General features: G+C 55.9%; 1 protein-coding gene across 1 annotated transcript in view; it reads left to right on the top strand.

Annotated features, from left to right (window-relative positions):
• The window catches only part of CACNA1A (calcium voltage-gated channel subunit alpha1 A), a 177,225-nt gene that overhangs the window by 134,329 nt on the left and 23,968 nt on the right, over window positions 1-18,928 (top strand). Inside the window, exons 27-33 of the mRNA XM_081091349.1 lie at window positions 448-612; window positions 2,996-3,106; window positions 7,438-7,521; window positions 15,180-15,296; window positions 15,442-15,507; window positions 15,660-15,775; window positions 17,158-17,308. Coding sequence (XP_080947475.1) covers window positions 448-612; window positions 2,996-3,106; window positions 7,438-7,521; window positions 15,180-15,296; window positions 15,442-15,507; window positions 15,660-15,775; window positions 17,158-17,308 — 810 coding nt within the window. The remainder of the gene's footprint in view (window positions 1-447; window positions 613-2,995; window positions 3,107-7,437; window positions 7,522-15,179; window positions 15,297-15,441; window positions 15,508-15,659; window positions 15,776-17,157; window positions 17,309-18,928) is intronic.

Here is an 18,928-nt window from a genome sequence, read left to right as displayed (position 1 = left end):
ATGACTCCTCTCTCTACACCTGCCTCCGAGAGGAAGAGAAGCAGAGTGTTCAGGAGGAAAGAACGGTTGAGCTTCAAAGTGAAACTTTAGCTTAAATTTGGGTTTGGTTCAGTCTACAGCTGTGCCACCTCAGGCAAGTGGCTTAACCTCTCTGAGCCTCTATTTTCCTCGTCTGCAAAGTGGAGCGATTAATGGTACCCGCTTCCCGTGTCTGCTAAGCGGAGTCCATGAGATTACAGGGGACGTGTCAGTGCCAGTTCCAGCAGATGGCAGCTTCTCAGGGAGCCATGGCTGGTGGGAGAGGAGAGCCATCGTGGGAGCTGACAGGAGTCCAGGGGTGCTGGCCGGGGGCAGGTGTACCCGAGAGCCGTGCCGAGTTACGGGGAGGGTGTGCAGTGTCCGGCGCTGTGCTCTGCCTGCTCTCACGCCTCCGGCCTCTCCCCGCAGAGGGCCTGCATCGACTTCGCCATCAGCGCCAAGCCGCTCACCCGGCACATGCCCCAGAACAAGCAGAGCTTCCAGTACCGCATGTGGCAGTTCGTGGTGTCCCCGCCTTTCGAGTACACCATCATGGCCATGATCGCCCTCAACACCATCGTGCTCATGATGAAGGTGAGCCCCCTGGCGCGGTTCAACAGGCGGCATCCCTGCCCCTCAGACCTGCCCTCCTCCAGCAAAATGGAACCCTCCGCTGTGGGTCCCCCAGGCAGGCCGCACTGTTACCACCCAGCCTGTGCCCCAGCTGTTCCCTCCACCCAACGCACACTTCCCACCATCCGTCTGGTCAGCTCCTTCCGGGGACACCTGCATAGCCCTTCCTCCAGGAAGCCCTCCCTGATCTCCCAAGGCTGCACCAGGTGCCCATCTTTGCCAGCATCCTACAGTTACCTCCCATGCCCTAACATCAGTGTGGGTTGCCCGACAATCTCCCTCCCCAGCTCCGAGAGGCCAGACAAGTCCTGGTCACCCCTGAATTCCTAGGGTTCAGTGAGGTCTGGCTCAGAGGGAACAAGAGGCCCTTGCTAAATGTTTGATGAGTGGCATGAGGAAGGAGAGACAGGTAAGGACCTTGCCACTCTCAGGGCCATGGAGCCTCTTTGGGGTGAAAAGTCAGAATCTATTTGTGCTTTGGAGACCAAAGGCCTGGATTGGAGTCCAGGGCTGCCATTTAACTCATTGTTTAACCTTGCACAGTGACCCATGACACTTCAGGGCCTCAGTTTCCCTGTCAATACAATGGGGGTGTTAATACTAGCGCCTTCCTCCCTCCCTCCCCCCTGGGAGAGGAGGAGTGAATGAGAAAGTTCAGGCAAAGACGTTAGCACATTTCTCGACACTTCAAAAACACTCAATAAATTGAGCTGCAAATTATTGAACTGGTGAAAAATCTGTGCCTGCTTTCACTCAAAAGCCCTCTCAATAAGCAGCTTCTTTTATTTTTTCATTGTTATGACGATGAACAGTTTTAAACAAACAGAAGAGGGGTGGGTAGTAGAGCACAGCGTTTCTCAGATTGCAATGTGCTCACGGATCACTGGGGACCTGGTTAACAGCAGATGCTGGTTCGGCAGGCCTGTGGTGGGCCCGGGCTCTGCATTTCCACCCGCACCCCTGGGCCACGCCCTGAGGGTCCAGGCCTCAGGGACACCCAGTGTCCATCACCCATAGTTCCCCACCTGAAACACTTTACTATGTCACCTTCATCTATTTTTTTGCAATTTTTTTGATTGAGGTGATATACACATAACATAATATTCACCATTTCAAAGTGTACAATCCAGTGACATTTAGTATATTCACCCTGTTGTTCAGCCGCTACCTCCATCAACTCCCAAACATTTCCATCCCCCTAAAGAAAACCCATCCCCATTGGTAGTCACTCCCCATGCCCCGCCCCCAGCGCCTGGCAACCACCAGTCTGCTTTCTGTCTCTATGGATTTGCCTGTTCTGGACAATTCATCTATGTTTTTTAAGTAATTTACATTATAAACACCACATCAGCTGGCATTGCTCAGTGGTTGAGCAGCCACCTATGAACCAGGAGGTCACAGTTCGGTTCCCAGTCAGGGCACATGCTTGAGTTTTGGACTACCGATCAATGATTCTGTTTCTCACTTTTTCTCCCTTCCTCTCTGAAATCAATAAAAAGAAAATTTTTAATTATAAACACCACACTGTTTCACCCTTAAGTTCTTCAATATGCATTTCTTAAAAAGAAGATTTTCCGACATGTTCTTTCGCTTGAGAAGATGAGTGATAATTCTCTAAGAGCCATTTTAAATTGTCCCCAAATGTCTTTTACGGTAAGTTGTTTTTTGAACCAAGATCTAAATGACCACACATATCCTCCAGTTTTTGTCTTTTAAACTTCTGTGCTCCCCATCCATACCCTTTTCTCCCCGACACTCTTGATTTTTTTGGAGAAATGAGCCAAATGAAAAGAGTTCCAGCTCTGGATACACTGGTTTCCTTGGGGGAGGGGGGTGCGGGGAGGGGTCCAGGCTGTAACTTCTCCCTCCATCTGCCGTGTGTCCTGTAACTTGATAGTTAGGTCTAAAGGTGATAGATTCAAGTCTGATTAAATAGTTGGTCAAGAATATTTCCCAAGGAGTCAGAAGAGCGGTTACCTCTGGGGCTATGACCGACTGGGAAGGGATGCAAGGAAACTCTTTGGGGCTGGAAATGCTGTAAAACTTGGTGGAGGAGTGTCTCCTGGGAGCAGGCAGGTGGGAATTAAAAGGAGATTTGGGAAAACAAAGATTCCTGCAGAGAGCCTGCTTTAGACATCCTCTAACCCCACCCACCAGGCTGTCCCAGGATCTACGACAGGAGTCTTTGTTTTGAGGTGAAGAGCTTGCCTGGAGTTGGCTCCACAGGGGCCAACAGGGACCCCAAGTGTGAGTCCTGTCTGGCCCTAGTTAGGACAGCCACAGAGCCGCCTCCCCAGACCCTGCCGCCCACTGACCCCAACGCCCTTCCCTCTTCCTGCTCTAGTTCTACGGGGCCTCGTCTGCTTATGAAAATGCTCTGAGGGTTTTCAACATCGTCTTCACCTCCCTCTTTTCTCTGGAGTGTCTGCTCAAAGTCATGGCTTTTGGGATTCTGGTAAGTACAGCTTTAGGGCTAGAGTTGTGTGTTGGGGGGAAGCCGCAAGGGGCACTGGGCTGGGTGGTGGCACACCCACCTGGCACCAAGACCCACACCCCAGTGGTGGCTTGAGCATCCTTCCAATGCCCACAGACTCTACCTAAACGTTCTTGCACTTGCCAAGTAACACCCGTGACGCCCGGCACATGTTGACTTACTATGTGCAAGGCGTGCACTTACTCAGCCATTCCTGGAAATGACCCGTTTTAGAAGTAAGGCAACTGATCTCCAGACGGGCCAAGTCCATGGCGTTCAAACCGTTGACGCTGCGACCCACAGTGAGAAATGCATTTGGCAGTGGAGCCCAGCGCTCAGACGTGCATATGGACACCGAAACGAAATGAGTGTCGGCCCCTGTCACATGCCCTGTCCTTCTGCTGCACTCCATTTCCTTCCCCCCCCCCCAATGCAGTTTAGAGCCCACTCACTGGACTTCATCTCCCAGTAATGCAGGTGATTGCCTCTTTACCCTTTGCCAGCTACTGAGTGGACTTGAGCATTTCCTTCCATCTGGCAAGCAGACAACCAACCCCGGCAGCATTAGCAACACAAATCAAATACTTGCCTCGCGCATGGTAGAGGTGGCAGGGACCTCACAGTTCAGTCTGCACTCATCGTCGCTTCAAAATCTCGATGGTTATTAAACCTTCAACTAAACTGTGTTTACTATGTTAATGAAGAAGTGCATTCATCATTAGATCACCATTTAAAAAATATTTTGATCACCATATTTCAATATAATGGGTGTTCCTGCAATCCTGGGTATTTTATCTTATGCATTTATAAGCTTCCTCTGAGAAGGTCTTCCCAGTTGGCCAAGGAGGGTCGCAGCACAAAAAATGCTGAAGAAGGCCCGAGCTGATGGGTTGTCACTCGAAGTGACTTCAAGAAGGTCCCCATGAGTGACCAAGCTCAGATTAAAACACACGTCTTCCCTCCTGATCGCCCCGTGAGCCTGTCTCTCTGCAGAGAATGAGCTGCAGCACATGGTGTCAGCCTGGGTCTCGCCTGGGCTTCTCGAAGGGGCACAGGGCAGCGGTCGCCAACCGGTGGTCCGCAGACCACTGGTGGTCCTTGAGGTCCGAAAGGTTGGCTACCGCTGGTCTAGGGCATCAGCTTTAGCACCAGAGAGACCTCCATTCAAATGGCCTCCAGACTCTGTCACCTCACCTCTCCTCCATCACTGCCTCTCTCTCAGAAGAACTCTGCAAACCATAAACACATAATGTGTGTCCGGAGACTGAGAGTGAAGCCTGGCGGTGAAGGGTTACAATCGAGCTCACTGGCCCACCTCTCGCCTCCAACGCCGTGGCTGCCAGCTCTGCTCCCTCTCAGAAGTACTTGGGGAGGTTTTTCTAAAAATGGGATCCTGCCTTAACTGGCTTGGCTCAGTGGATAGAGCGTCGGCCTGCGGACTGAAGGGTCACAGGTTTGATTCCGGTCAAGGGCATGTGCCTTGGTTGCCTGCACATCCCCAGGCAGCTGATCGATGTTTCTGACTCTCTATCCCTCTCCCTTCCTCTCTGTAAAAAGTCATTAAAATATATTTTAAGAAATAATAATAAAAATAAATAGATAAATAAATAAATAAAAATGGGATCCTGCCCCCAGACCCATCCCCAAAGATTCTGATCCACTTGCTCAGGTAGGGACCCCAAATCTGTATTATTTTTTTTATTTTTTTTATTTTTTAAATATATATATTTATTTCAGAGGGGAAGGGAAAGGGAGAGAGAGATAGGAACATCAATGAGAGAGAATCATCAATCAGCTGCCTCCTGCATGCCCCACATGGGATCAAGCCCACAACCTGCACATGTGCCCCGACTGGGAATTGAACCCTGACCTCCTAGTTCATAGGTCAGCCACAGTCAACCACTGAGCCATGCCAACTGGGCAAATTTGTAATTTTTTAAGATTTAATTTTATTTATTTTTATTGATTTATTTTTATTTGGGGGGGGGGGGTGCGGGTAGAGAGGGGAAGGGAGGGAGGGAGAGAAACAGTGCACAGGGCAATGCTCCAACCAGCTGAGCCAAACCAGCCAGGGCCTGGATCTGTGTTTTCAGTGAATCCCCTGGGGTGTCCAGGGTGCTGCCCAGGCTGTCAGACCCCGAGCTGAGCACCAGGCAGGGGAAGCCCCTGCAGCCAGGGCAGTGGCACCAGCTCAGCATTCTCGTCCTGGGAATGCCACCAGGACAAGTCACAGCCTGTGTATGGGGACGGGCGGGGCCCTGGGTGCGAATCCTGCCTCGGCTCCTCTCTAGCTGTGTGGCCACAAGGAGGCCACTGGCCTCTTGGCTCCTGTGTCCACACCTACAAAATGAGTCCTGTGGGCCCCGCCCAGTGCCGCTGCCAGGCGATTCTTCACTCCTAATCAGTCTCCTGGTGATGATTTCCTCCCAGGGCTGGGGCTCGGTCTCCCTGCACACGCCCTCTCCCTACAGTGTGGATGAAGCCCCACTACCCCAGGTGAAATTTGCGCCAAAGAGGAGAGAGAGCCTTGTAGTCCAGGGGCTGGAGGCCTGTCACTGCGCACCCGGGCAGTTCTCTTCCTTTGGGCTCCCCGAGAAGCAGAACCTGAGACAAGGATTGAGTGAAAGGAATTTATCAGAGAGGCGACCCCCAGAAGCACATGGTCGGGGAAACAGACGGGGAGTGAAGGGCAGGGGTAGCCAGCGCAGGTTGCAGTCCGGCCGAGGCCCTCCGGGGGGCGGCAGAGAGGCATCAGCATCATTCCATTGACGTGGAAAGGAACGGGGGTATTTATCCTCTGGTGCCCATCACCGTCGTGAAGGGCTGCTCCCAGGGGACCTGTTCATTCCCCAGCAAACACGCAGCCTGAGAGAGGCCCGGGGAGGGTGACGAAGGTGCGCAGTCATGTGATATGAAGGAAGACGAGCAGGGCCCAGCAGCACCTGCTAAAATACTCTAAGTGCCATCAGAGCCCGCATTGCTTTTAGGTAACTGTAAAACAACAACGTCCGTCTATTGAGCACCTACTGTATACCAAATCCCACTCAGACTCCATTACATGATTGTTGTTACACCCTGTCATCCAGAAGAGGGCGCCAAGACCCACAGGGTCCACCTCGGGACATTTAACTCAACCTTGCTGAAAGAGTTGGCCCTGGGAAGCACAGCTCTAATGCCTGGGCCCTTCTCCAGGAGGGTCAGACACTCCGGAGAGGGGCTGAGCACTTAGAACGCCCTGGCCTCTGCTTTGTGAGGATGCTGGGGAGGCCTGTGTTTGGCACGACTCTCAACGAGCCTTGGGTGGAGGGTGGGGGGAGGCAGGCAACATCTCAGCCAGACCTGTGGATCCAGGCAGGGGTACTGCTTGGTGTGGGCCCAGATCACATGGAGTATTTCAGTATTTTAACAACAATGCGCTGTACCCGTGTGTCCCAATTGAGCCAGCACCCAGCCCAGGGATGTACCAACCAGGACCTATCGAGTCAGCTACAGTAACAAGCAGCCCTCACCTCTCAGTTGCTTAAATCAACAAAGGTTTTGTTGACACTCAGCGGGGGAGGCGGGTGGGGGGCTCTCTTTGCCTGTAGTTACTCAGGGGCCCAGGTTCCCGGAGCAGCCCCATCTGGAACGTCACAGGTTGCCAGGGTTAAGAGCGTCCTGACAGTCCTGACTGGCCAGGAAGTGGCTCGCCTGACCTCTGCTCACAGCCCATCTGCTAGGACTAGACACACGGCCCCATCTAACGACTAAGGAGCCAGGACAAGCAGCCTGGCGGGTGCCCAGAAGGCCTCTGTGCCTTTGTCACTGTTCCCCTCCCCCAGATCAGGAAGTGGAGGCCCAGAGAGGTTACGTCACGAGCCCACAGCCACACAGCTGGGAGGTGAGCCCAGTGGCCACGCTCTTTGGGAGCGTGCTATGAACACAGTCCTGATTCGGTAGGATCCTCAACACAGACTCCAGACTCAGATCCTGGCCCTTCACTTCCATGCTGCTCACCTACCAGCCCGGTGAACGACTCCACGCTCTGAGCTTGTCACCTCGTGTAAACTGAGCGATCGTCCTTGTTGTGAGGTCTTCTCCCCAGCAGAGCTGACAAGGGCCGTGGAGGCCCCCTCTGGGGTCAGGCAAGCCAATGGCAGGCCTGGTTCTGTGGGAGGGCGACTCAGAGGAGCCCGCTCAGGAGCATTTTGCTACTCAAAGGGCCAAGACTGTCCCAGGCGCTTGGGCTGATCGGAGCTGTGCCCCCGGCTGGCCTTGGGGGACCCAGCATGAGCCCTGAGCTGGCATCTCTGTCTTGTGGGTCCCCATTCTAGAATTATTTCCGCGATGCCTGGAACATCTTCGATTTTGTGACTGTTCTGGGCAGCATCACCGACATCCTCGTGACTGAGTTTGGGGTAAGTTTCCCGCCGGCTTCTTTCTGGGCAACTCCTGGCTGGGGGGGGGGGGGTGGGGGGACGGGGAAGAGGTCATCCAGAAGCAGCAGGTCCCAGCAGCCACCGCTGGCTCTTGCCAGCACTCGGCCGTGAGCAGAGAGGGAGAAGCAGGGCCCCCAGAGGCAGGGTGCCCCCCACCCCCCGCCCCAAGGAGGGCAACTCAAGAAGACAGGAGCTCCCAGAGCCACAGCCATGGGCCAGTGCTGCAGCGCAGACTCCCCTGCCCCGTTGACGTATGAATAAACGTGGACTCAGTGCTCTGAGAGAACCGAGACCCTTAAAGGATCCAAGGCTGAGCCCCACCCCGAACTCCACACAGTGTTGGGCGCCCAGAGGGAACCAGCTTCAAGTCCATTCTGCCTGAACTAACAGCTCCTGGTTCATGGGCAGGAGGGAGCCGTCGCCCTTGGGCCAACAAAGGGACAGCCCTCCCAGAACCTTGGGAGGGTCCCAGGGCATCCACCCTTCTCTACCCCCAGGCCTGGGGCATTCCCACGCAGGGGGTCTCTGGACTGGCCCCACGTTGTCCCTCTACCTTGTCTAGAAGACTTGGGGCCCCAGATCTTCTGTTCAAGATCCCTCCTTGGCCATTGGCCAGTGAGCCCAGGCTTGAGGGCCCTCAGGAGGTGGGGGGGGGGAGCAGGATCCTCAAAGCGGGGGAGGGGCAAAAGCAGAATGCGTCAGAGCCAAGGGCCGGGTGGTATCCACCTCATAGTAACAGCAATAAAAACAATGGTGGCCGACAAGAATGGGGCATTTGTGTGCCAGGTACTGTGCCGAGCATTTTACATGGATTCGCTCATGGTGTAGGTGTAGGGCTCAGCATGTAAGTAAGTCCCCTTGGACAGTTAAACTAAGAAGTGGGAAGCAGAGACCGTTCAGGGAGGAGGAGGGAAGGCATCCAAAACCCAGCCACTGTGAGGAGCTGTTACCTGCCCAGGTGCTGAAGTGGGGAGGGAACCTGGCCCGGATGGGTGAGGAGCAGAACCCCTAACAGAGACTAAGGGCCAAAGCAGGAAGGAAGCATCTGGCGAGAAACACCCAGCCTTTCTCTCCTCGTGCCGACTCCTGCCAGCACCTCCCATGGGCCAAGCCCGGCCAGAAGGGAGCGAGAAGAGCCAGGAGCCAGGGCGATGCCCACAATAGGCAGAGAAGAGCAGAGGGTGGATCTGAGTGGGGTGCTGCCCGAGAAAGAGGGTGTTGTACCATTTCACAGACGGCAAAGCTGAGTCTCGGTGCTCAGGGAAGAGAGGCACCTGCCTAAGTGGGCGCAGCCGGGCCTGGTGACTCCTGAGGGGACATTGGTGCTCCCTGGGGTGTCCCCACAGGAGCCCCCAGCAAAAGCAGATCGATTGGCCCACTCTCCATCCCAGAAGACTGGCAGGGCTGGGGAGCGACACAGAAGAGGGGCTGTTCATCTCCCAGCACTCTCACCCAGTGGTATCTTGGCCACAACTCTTTGCCTTCAGCTCACGTGATCCAGAAGTTCCCCTTCCCCGCATCCCACCCCCGATACTTTCCTCCAGAGAGGTCGTGCCCCCCTGGGGTCTGTCCCTATCGGGTTGCCCCCACCTGGCCGCTGTCCCCTAGTAGACAGCCAGAGCCTAGACCTCATCTTTGTCCTAACTTTCTAAGAAGTCTGAACTCCAGCTGGCTTCTTGCCACCCGGCTGAGCTCTAGACAGCCTTGACCCAATGTCCCTCTGGGTCAGGAGGTTGGAAAGTGTGGCCTACCACCCCAGTGAGGCAGGTGGAGAAAGCTGGTCATCACCTCCAGTTGCCAGTAAGAGATCCATAGGGCTGCCGAAACCGGTTTGGCTCAGTAGATAGAGCGTCGGCCTGTGGACTGAAAGGTCCCAGGTTCGATTCTGGTCAGGGGCATGTACCTGGGTTGCGGGCACATCCCCAGTAGGAGGTGTGCAGGAGGCAGCTGATCGATGTTTCTCTCTCATCAATGTTTCTAGCTCTCTATCTCTCTCCCTTCCTCTCTGTAAAAAATCAATAAAATATATTTTTAAAAAAAGAGAGATCCATAGGGCTGAACCCCAACAGTTCGTCCTCCTGGCTGCAAGACATGGGGGTGGGGGCAGGAGGATGGGGCACAGGATCCAATTCAAGGGCACCAAGACCATCACAGTAGTCAAACAGCCCTCCCTATGAGCTGTTTGACGCTGAGCAATGGTGTTACTTCTTCTCAACCTGTATGGAGGGATCATCATAACTCAGCCCATCAGATCTTCCATTTATTCATGCACTCGGTAAGCAGGCATTGAGCGCCTGCTGTGTGCCAGGCATTGTTATAGGTGCTGGAGACAGAGCAGTGAACAAATCAAAATATACAAGAATGCTGCCTCGCCCTGGCTGGTTTGGCTCAATGGGTAGAGCATCCGCCTGCAGACTGAAGGGTCCTGGGTTTGATTATCATCAAGGACACATGCCTGAGTTGCTGGCTCGATCCCCAATAGGGGCCATGCAGGAGGCAGCCGATCAATGATTCTTTTTTTTTTTTTTTTCGATCAGTGATTCTTATTGTTGATGTTTCTATCTCTCTCCCCCTCCCTTTCTCTCTGAAATCCATCAATCATCAATCAATATAAAAAGAGAATGCTGCCCGCATAGAGCTGACATTCATAGGAGAAAGATGGCAACTTTTAATAAGTCAGAGCCATCAATGTGAAGTGCTTGGCACAGAACCTACCAGAAAACATAGCTCACAAATGGTGGCTTTATTATTGCCATTATTACCGTGGATGTACTGGAGTTTTAGTTTGTTCGCCGGCCCCTGGCTCTGAGTTAGAATCATTTGGAGGGAAAGCTAGAGGGTGGGTGTTTGGACCCTTTAAGAACGATAAACTCCCAACCTGGACGGGGGGAGGCCTGCCCTGCCAGGCAAGGAGCCACAGTCCCCCCCTTCCTGCCCCCCAGGTAAGCCCGCTAGGTCTGAGGCAGGAGGAACCAGACCCTCGGAGGGCAGGTCCCAGGGTTGGGGGGAGAGGGCGTGAGACCCAGTGGGCCTCAGCTGCTGCCCCTAAGTGGCCAGGGTGACGTGGGTTTGCTCTGCGTGCGATGGATAATGACTGTGTTTCTTGTCTTGTCTCTTTTCATGCCTGCTCTTTAAACTGTATATTGGCACAACGCCGTCTGAAAAACTCATCCAATCAAAATGCACTATGAAATTCATTTGTTCATCCATGACGTGGTCTGTGTATTCATACACCAATGACTATCTCCCAACCCACCACCACCCCACTCCCCGCCCGGGAACCGAAACCCATTGGTTTTTTGGCACAAATCAACCTAAAAAACGCTGAACACGCCTCCCCAACTGTCCCCGCCCGCCCGCTCCCCCTCCATCTTCAACATCTGCATCTAGAATCCGGTTGGTGTTACTTCTTTCTGAAGTCTAAATGCCTTACATTAACTGTGAACGCATCTTCTCGCATCAGCGTTGCATGCCATGCCCTGGGCTTTCTGACTGGGAATGCCTGACACCCCCCTTATTCCCCGTCCCCCTCCCCACGCCCGTCTGTCTGTCCCTCTTCCCCCCCATCTGTCTGTCCCTCTCTCCGACCCCCCAGCCCCTCCCTCTCCATTCCTACAGAGCCTCTCTCTCTCTCTCTCTCTCTCTCTCTCTCTCTCTCTCTCTCTCTCCTTTTCACTGGGTTCTGAATTGGGGTTTTTGTTTGGCTTGATTTGCATCTTTTGCAGAGAAAAGGATGGGTTTGCCAGGACAAGTCGCTGGCTGGGTCTCCAACCCCATCGCTTACACGCATCTGACACTCCGAACCCTCAGCCCCCTCAAGTCACTCCACTTCCCTGTTCAGCTCCATGGAGCCTGGGCCCCAGGAAAGGGCCTCCCATCCCTGACCCCATTCTCAGCCCTTGATCACCAGAGACCAATCTCCAAGCCTGATGGGGGGGGGGGGCGGCTGAGGGGGGCCGCATGCAGGCAAAGACTCTCAGGCGAGGGAGACAGAACTTCTAAGGCTAGGGTCTAGCTGCTTCCAGGTGGGCCGGCCAGCCAAGGCCGTGTGCCCCCCCCCCACACACACACACACACAGTCACTGCACACACCTGCCCTCTCCTCTCTCTGTCTCTGACACGCCCCCCACTGTCTCTCTCCCCGCCGACATACACAGATGCACACCCTATGCCTCTCCTCCCTTACATCCATCCAGCCAGCACGCCCACACCCCACCCCAGCATACACTGCCTCTCTCCCCACTCATTCAGCTCCTTACACACCTGCACACCCCTCACTCTGTTACATCTGACCTGCCTCTTCCCCGCCCAGCCCTGGGCCCCTATGAAGGACCCCCAGTGGCATCTTTCCACCAGGATTCCTCCCCTCGCGGTACATGTGTGCTCATTCACCAAATGTTTAGTAAGCCCAATTCCGTGCCACAGATGGGGGGGGGGGGGCAAAAGCGGACACCACCCTGCCCCCCTCACCTGGTCAAGTGGGGGAGGCAGGCATTGGTCAAACCACTCCGCAAACCCACGTGACATTGTAACTGCTGCAAGCTGAAGGGTGAGCAATGCTAAGCAGGTGGAGGGGACGAATGGGGCATACGAGGTCTAGACAGCATGTGCAAAGGCCCGGTGGCAGGACAGCACGCGGGGGGTCAGGCTCTGCAAGTGAGGGGTGTGGCTGGAGCAAAGAGCAGCGGGCGGTTGGCCCATAGGATGTGACGAGCACAGAAGGGGAAGGCCCTTGGGACCTTGTTGTGGGAGCTCGGGTGGATGTGGAGCAGGGGAGGCACCACCAGGCGTGTGATTAGACAAGGTCACTGTGGCTGCAGAGCCGAGCGGCTTGGTCGGGCCTGGGCTGGACGAGGCCAGCAGAGGACGAGCTGTCTGAGCCAGGCCCCCCCTCCCCAGAACCCGGGGATGGGTCCCCTGGGCTGTGGGTGAGAGGGGGACCTGGAGGGGCGTGAGTGGCTTGAACCGGAGGAGTTAGGGAACGCCAGGAGGCCGGGCTGGGGAGAGCGTGAGTGTGTGAGGCGCCGTGGAGGATACCCTGGAAGAGTCGGTAGGCAGGTGGTTATGGGGCTGGAGCTCAGAGGCGGCTTCTGGGCCGGAGCGGGCAGGATTTCTCTGGAGCCATCGCGCAGGTAGCTCCCCTGTCCTGAGCGCTCGAGCCCCTGAGCACGCCAGCGTTCGGGCCTGCACCCTGCCCGGGCACCCTAGAACCTGGATGCACAGGGCAGGGTTGGAGGAGTGAACAGCTGCTCCTTGTGGCCTGTGGATGGGAAGATGGAAGCTAGAAAAAGGGAAGTTGCCGGAAGTTTCTGTGAGCACTTTAAGGACTGGATACAGACATGGGAAGAGGGGGAGGGGTGGGGGAGGGCAGCCTAGCACCTTCCCTGCCCCATCACCTGGGCCTCTCTCATCTCCACCCTCCCTCCCACGTGTCTCCCTCCCCCTCGGTTCCGCATGTCTTGGCCGCATCTCCCCGCGAGGCCCCTGGCTTCTCCCGCATGGTGGCAGGCCCCCCGCGCACCCCGAGCCCGAGGCTGCTTCCAGGGCCCGCCTGCCTCTGCATGCTGAGCGAGTCCACCTGCGTGCCCCGCCCCACGAAGGGATGGCTTGTCCTCTGGGGATGGAGGGGAGAAGGCTGGGACAGCTGGTGGAGCTGGGCGGCCAGGCCAGGCGGGAGTCAGGGCAGAGGGCACGGTGTGGTTCTCTCAGCCCAGCTGGGGCGGGGCTCATTCCAGGATTCCGGACGTGGTCACAGTGCCTAGGCCCGTTGGGTTCAGAGCAGGATCTCCCGGGCCCCAGGCCCATCCTAGAGACAGAGGGGCCAAGGGTGTGTCCCAGAGGCGTCTTGTCTGCCCCAGAAATTCCTTGAGCCCCATCCCCGCCTCGCCCCCGGGCCAGAGCGAGCGGGTGCAGATTTGGGACTGGGACGCCCTGGGGAACCCAGCACGGAAGATGCCCAGTTAGTTCATCATCCAAGCTTGTGAGACCGAAAGGGGTGCTGTGACTGGCAGGGCAACCTGTGTGGTCACCCCTGTGCCACCTGGGGGTGAGGGGCGGGCCGTTTACACCTTGTTCCACGGGGTCTCCGAGTCCCGGTTACGGCTGCTCCATCGCAGCCCACCGGCTGAGCGCAGACAGGGCTCTCAAACTCGAAGTGCTTCTGGTGGCCAACACGCGCCATGAGCCGGAAAGCAGGTGCCACTTCTAGAACAGGAGCCTTGGGCAAACCGGAGGACTCTGGCCTGCTTCGAGGTGGGCAGCCGCTCCGGAGCCCCGGTTAACGGCTGTCAGGACAGAAGCAGGTCCAGGGTTGCCAGAAAGCCAGATTGGGGGGGGGGGGGATCTGAAGTTTAAACAGTGCCAACTACTTTTCATTACAAAACTGCTCAGGTCCAACAAAATAACTTTGTCAACCAGGTGATTAGATTTGGTCCATTTGTGACTTCTAGCGCCTTGTTCCTCACCAGTGCCCCCTGAGGCCCCAGAGGGCAAGTCCCAGGACAGTTCCATAATGACCAGGGCCCCAACCCACCCAGCTGGCTGGCTGCCGCCCACCTCCCCGTCCCCCTGTTGTCTGGCTGGGGTGGGAGGAGGTAGAGGCAGTAACTAGGTAGGGGTCTTTGCGCAGAGGCAGGGGCCACCCAGGGAGGTCCTGGGGGCAGGGACGGCCCACCTCCCCGCCCCCAGCACCGCCCCTGGTGGGCCTGGGCCGATGGCCAGCTCACCCACCCACGGGCGCTGCGTACTTCCTGCTTCCCGCAGGCCTGGTCCCGTGCACCTCCACCCAGCCCCAGAAGCTGAGAAGCCATCCCTGAGAGGGGGGAAAAGGGCCCCAAATGCATCTTCTCCGACTCAGCGGGCAGCGAGGACTCGCCCTGCAGCCGAACAGCCCCAGCTCCCTCCCGTCCTCCCCATGCCCGCTCGCCAAGGGGGTAAGAAAAGATGCTCTTCCACTTCTCCAATTGGCTCGAGTCCTCTTGGCCGTGGGGTGAGGTGAGGGCGGGCAGGAGCGGGTGGGCAGCTCGGCAGGGCAGGGCAGGGTGCCCGGTGAGTCCCACGACAGATGCATTTCTGGCCTAGAGCGTAACATGCCCTGGACCCCGCCCCCGTCCACCAGGCCTGAGCGCGCTGGCCCCCCACCCTGCCCGGTGTTTGTGCATCGTATGTGTGATGGATTTGGCAACTTGACCCGCTTGTGTCCTATCGTCTCAGTGCATTTGGTTGTTGGGAGAAACAAAAACCATCTCGATTTTTTTCCTGATTGGATGATTCGGATATATTTTCTTTTCCTTGTTCTTTTGTTATTTCTTCCCCACCCCACCCCCGACCCCTTTCCTCTCTCTCCTTTTTTTCCTTTCCTTCCCCCTTTGCGGATGGGGCTGGCAGGGAGGGCGTATGCTTTCTGAGTTGATGCCTTCTCCTCCTTCCCCCCACCCCCCCACCCCACTTGGTCCCTTTTTCAAGTTTTTTCCTCTGCACCATTGCATTAATAGCGCTTTCTCTCCTCTCCCTCCTTATTTGGGGTCTGGCTTGCTTTCTCCTGTTGGTTGGCTTCATGTAGGGTCCTCTGTGAGTGGTGATGGCTCTAAGCCCCTGGGGGTGGGTGGATGGTCACCCCTCTTTCTCCATTTCCCCAGAATAACTTCATCAACCTGAGCTTCCTCCGCCTCTTCCGAGCAGCCCGGCTCATCAAACTCCTCCGGCAGGGTTACACCATCCGCATTCTTCTCTGGACCTTCGTGCAGTCGTTCAAGGTGAGCCCCTGCTCAGGGCTGAGAGGGAAAGCAGCCCCCGCCCCCCACCGCTGTAGCTGAATCTAGAGTGGAGGTTGGCGATGCTCGCACGGTGCGTCTTGCTGAGAACGTGGTCTGCAGGGCTGTCTCACTTCCTTCCCACCAGGCCCTGCCTTATGTCTGTCTGCTGATTGCCATGCTTTTCTTCATCTATGCCATCATCGGGATGCAGGTGCGTGCGGGTCCCCCCCCCCCCCCGATGTTCCCAGAGCCACCCAAGGAGGGCCACTGCCCTTAGGCAGAGGGGGGTCGGGAGCCCAGTTCTGAGAGGCAGATGTGGGCATTGGGTGGGGTTTCCCTGGTCATCGCCCTCCGATCCCCCAGGTGTTTGGCAACATTGGCATCGACGTGGAGGAAGAGGACAGCGATGAGGACGACTTCCAGATCACGGAGCACAACAACTTCCGGACCTTCTTCCAGGCCCTCATGCTTCTCTTCCGGTGAGAGGCGGGCCCTTTCATTCTTCACTTCCAGTGGGGGTGTCCTTCTCCTTCTCCTTCTCCTCCCGTGGGGGAGGGGGTGCCCTCAGTCTGCTGTGCCCGTGAGGCCTGGGATCGGCATGGGGGACCCAGGAACCCTGGTGGGCTAGTAGCTAACGGCTCTGGGACTCAAACATGAAAGGCGTTTTCAAGCATCATCTCATTGACTCCTGACCATCCTGTGGGGGAGGGGGGGGGGGTTCTTGGCAGCCCCATGTGACAGACGAGGAAACTAAGGCTTATAGGCTCTGAGGCCTGGTTCTCAACCCTGGCTGCATGTTAGAGTTCCTTCTTTCACCCATGAGAGCTTTATTAAGCACCTGCTGTGTGCCAGGCCCTGGTGTAAGTACTGGGAACGAGCAGAAAGGGACAACATTCTCTGCCTTCTGGAAACTTATATTCCTGTGGGGGAGACCATCAGTAGCAAACTGCAGAGGATGCGAGAAGGAGATAAAATTTGAGATTAAGAGGGAAATGAAGGTACAGAAGAACAAATAATGCGTGATTGTACTTAAATGGGCAACTCAGAGAGAGAGAGAAAAAAAAAGTGGCGTAGAGATTGCCAGGGACTGGGAGAGAGGAGAATGGGGAGTTATTATTTAATGAGCACACATTTTCCGTTTGGGAAGATGAACAGGTCTTGGGGGTGGATCGTGGTGATGGTTACACGGCACTGTGAATGTGCTGAATGCCACTGAATGATACATTTTTAAATGCTTAAAATGGTCAGTTTTATGTGATGTACATTTGGGCACAGTAAAAATAATTGTTTTTCTCATTTAACAACAACCAAAAAGGAACGGAGGGCCGGTATGTCATGCCTCCCTGAGCGGGGTGATATTTGAGAGAAATAGGCAAGGAAGGGAGCGGATGGGTATCCCAGGAAGGGCAGGCCAGGCGAGGGTAGGGCAAGCGAGAAGGTCCTGAGGCGGAGCATGGCTGGCATGGAGGGGAGCCTGGAGGAGCCCCGTGTGCCTGGAGCAGTTACCGAGGGAGGAAGCAGTAAAAGATGACAACCACCTGGACGGAGGGAAGTCTTTTAAACGCACCTATGTCCTCAGGCCCCAGCGAGACCAGCTGAACCCAAGTCTGTGATAGTGAGGCATTGGCATCCGCGTTTTTACGCCCTCCCCTCCCCGCCCCTGCCCGCCATGGGCTTCACTGCACAACCAAGAATGTGAGTCCCCTCCCTGAGCTCCCGGAGGAAAGAGGTGCTTCCCGGGGCCCAAGCCCGGCTGGTCCAGCTCCAGAGCCCAAGTGTTCCGCCACGGCGCCCGCCTCCCTGGGAGGCCCTGGTGTCCGGGCCGGGTGCCCAGGTCCCTGACGCCCCTCTCTGTCCTCAGGAGTGCCACCGGGGAGGCTTGGCACAACATCATGCTCTCCTGCCTCAGCGGGAAGCCGTGTGATAAAAACTCCGGCATCCTGACTCCCGAGTGTGGCAATGAATTTGCTTATTTTTACTTCGTTTCCTTCATCTTCCTCTGCTCCTTTCTGGTGAGTCTGTGGACGTGTGGGGGTGGGCTCCTCAGAACTGGCTCCTTCCTACCTAGGGGTGCGGACCTCTCTAGGGTGTGGCTGTGTTGCAGACTTGCTCCCTCCACGGCTTCTGAGCCAGCCTGGGGTCAGGTCAGCCAGGGTGTCTCACCCTTAGCGCGTTGGCAGGGGCGCTGGGTCACTCTCCGTGGAGGGAGCCGTTCTGTGCACAGCAGGTGGTTTAACAGCATCCCTGGGCGCGGCCCACTAGATGCCAGAAGCACCTGCCCCCTGCCCTTCCAGCTGTGGCAACCAACAATGTCTCCGGACATTGTCACGTGTCCCCTGGGGAAGGGAGGCAGAATCGCCCCTTTTGCAGCCCACTGGGTGTCCTGCGGGAAAGCCTAGTGGTGCTGAGAGCGTCCCAGGACCCTTTGATTGAGGTGTAGGAGTCTTCCCCCTTCTCTCTGAGGGCCGGTGCCTTCCTGTGTGCGATCAGGAGGCAAGGAAGTCAGCCGCTTAAACGTTCTCTGGGGGCTCGGGGCTTTGCAAAGGATTGAATGGGTTCTCACTAGTAAAAGATGAATTTGCTGGAAGGAGGAATCTCATAGGCCCCAAGGATAAGGAACACTGCAAGAGACTGAGCCCAAGAACCAGTAAAGAAAATAAAATGGATGGATAGATAGATGAAAAAGGATAGATAGATAGATAGATAGATAGATAGATAGATCAGGAACCACAGCAGCTGCCTGCTCCATCCTGATTTCTCTTTCTCACTCTCTCTGGGGCCTCATCACTGTACCCCCTTTTGTTCTCTGCTCTCCCTAGAGGAGTCACGGCACAGTCAGAGCAGGCAGGGTTGGAAGATGGGACATACAGCGTGGAAAGCACCAGGGATTACTGCCTGCAGGAATGCCAGGGATGGAGTATTAAACGGGAAAGAGCCCTGGCTGGCTTGGCGCAGTGGATAGAGCGTCGGCCTATGGACTGAAGGACCCCAGGTTCGATTCCAGTCACGGGCACATGCCCGGGTTGCAGGCTCGATCCCCAGGAGGGGGCGTGCAGGAGGCAGCCGATCAGCGATTCTCTCTCATCATTGACGTTTCTAACTCTCTCTCCCTCTCCCTTCCTCGCTGAAATGAATAAAAAGATATAAAAGAAAAATTTTAAAAAGGAAGAAAGGGTGTTACCGACCAACCCAGCTGCCCCTGGCACCCTCCAGGGAGTGCTGACACCTGGCTGTCCGCTGCCCCTGCACAACTGCAGATGGTACTTGTTTCAAAGTATCACGAACTTGGTGGCTTATCACAACAGGAATTTATCCTCCCGCAGTTCTGGGAGCCACAAGTCCAATCAGGGTGTTGTCAGGGCTGTGCTCCCTCCAAGCTTCTAGGAGGGATCCTTCCTGGTCTCCTCCAGCTTCTGGTGGCCCCAGGCATCCCTCGGCTTGTGGCAGCATCTGTCCCGTCTCTGCCTTCATCCTCACACGGCCTCCTCCGTGTGTGCTGGTGTCCAGATGTCCCTCTAACAAGGACAGGAGTCATGCTGGATTTAGGGCCCTCCCTAATTTAATATGACTTCATCTTAACTTGGTGACGTGTGCAAAGATCCTTTTTCCAAATAAGGCCATATTCACAGGGA

The sequence above is a fragment of the Myotis nattereri genome, assembly GCF_964212035.1.
Source record: "Myotis nattereri genome assembly, chromosome: 5".
NCBI lineage: Eukaryota > Metazoa > Chordata > Mammalia > Chiroptera > Vespertilionidae > Myotis > Myotis nattereri.
Note: the sequence above shows the minus strand (reverse complement) of the source record. Positions and strands in the feature narration are given on the sequence as shown.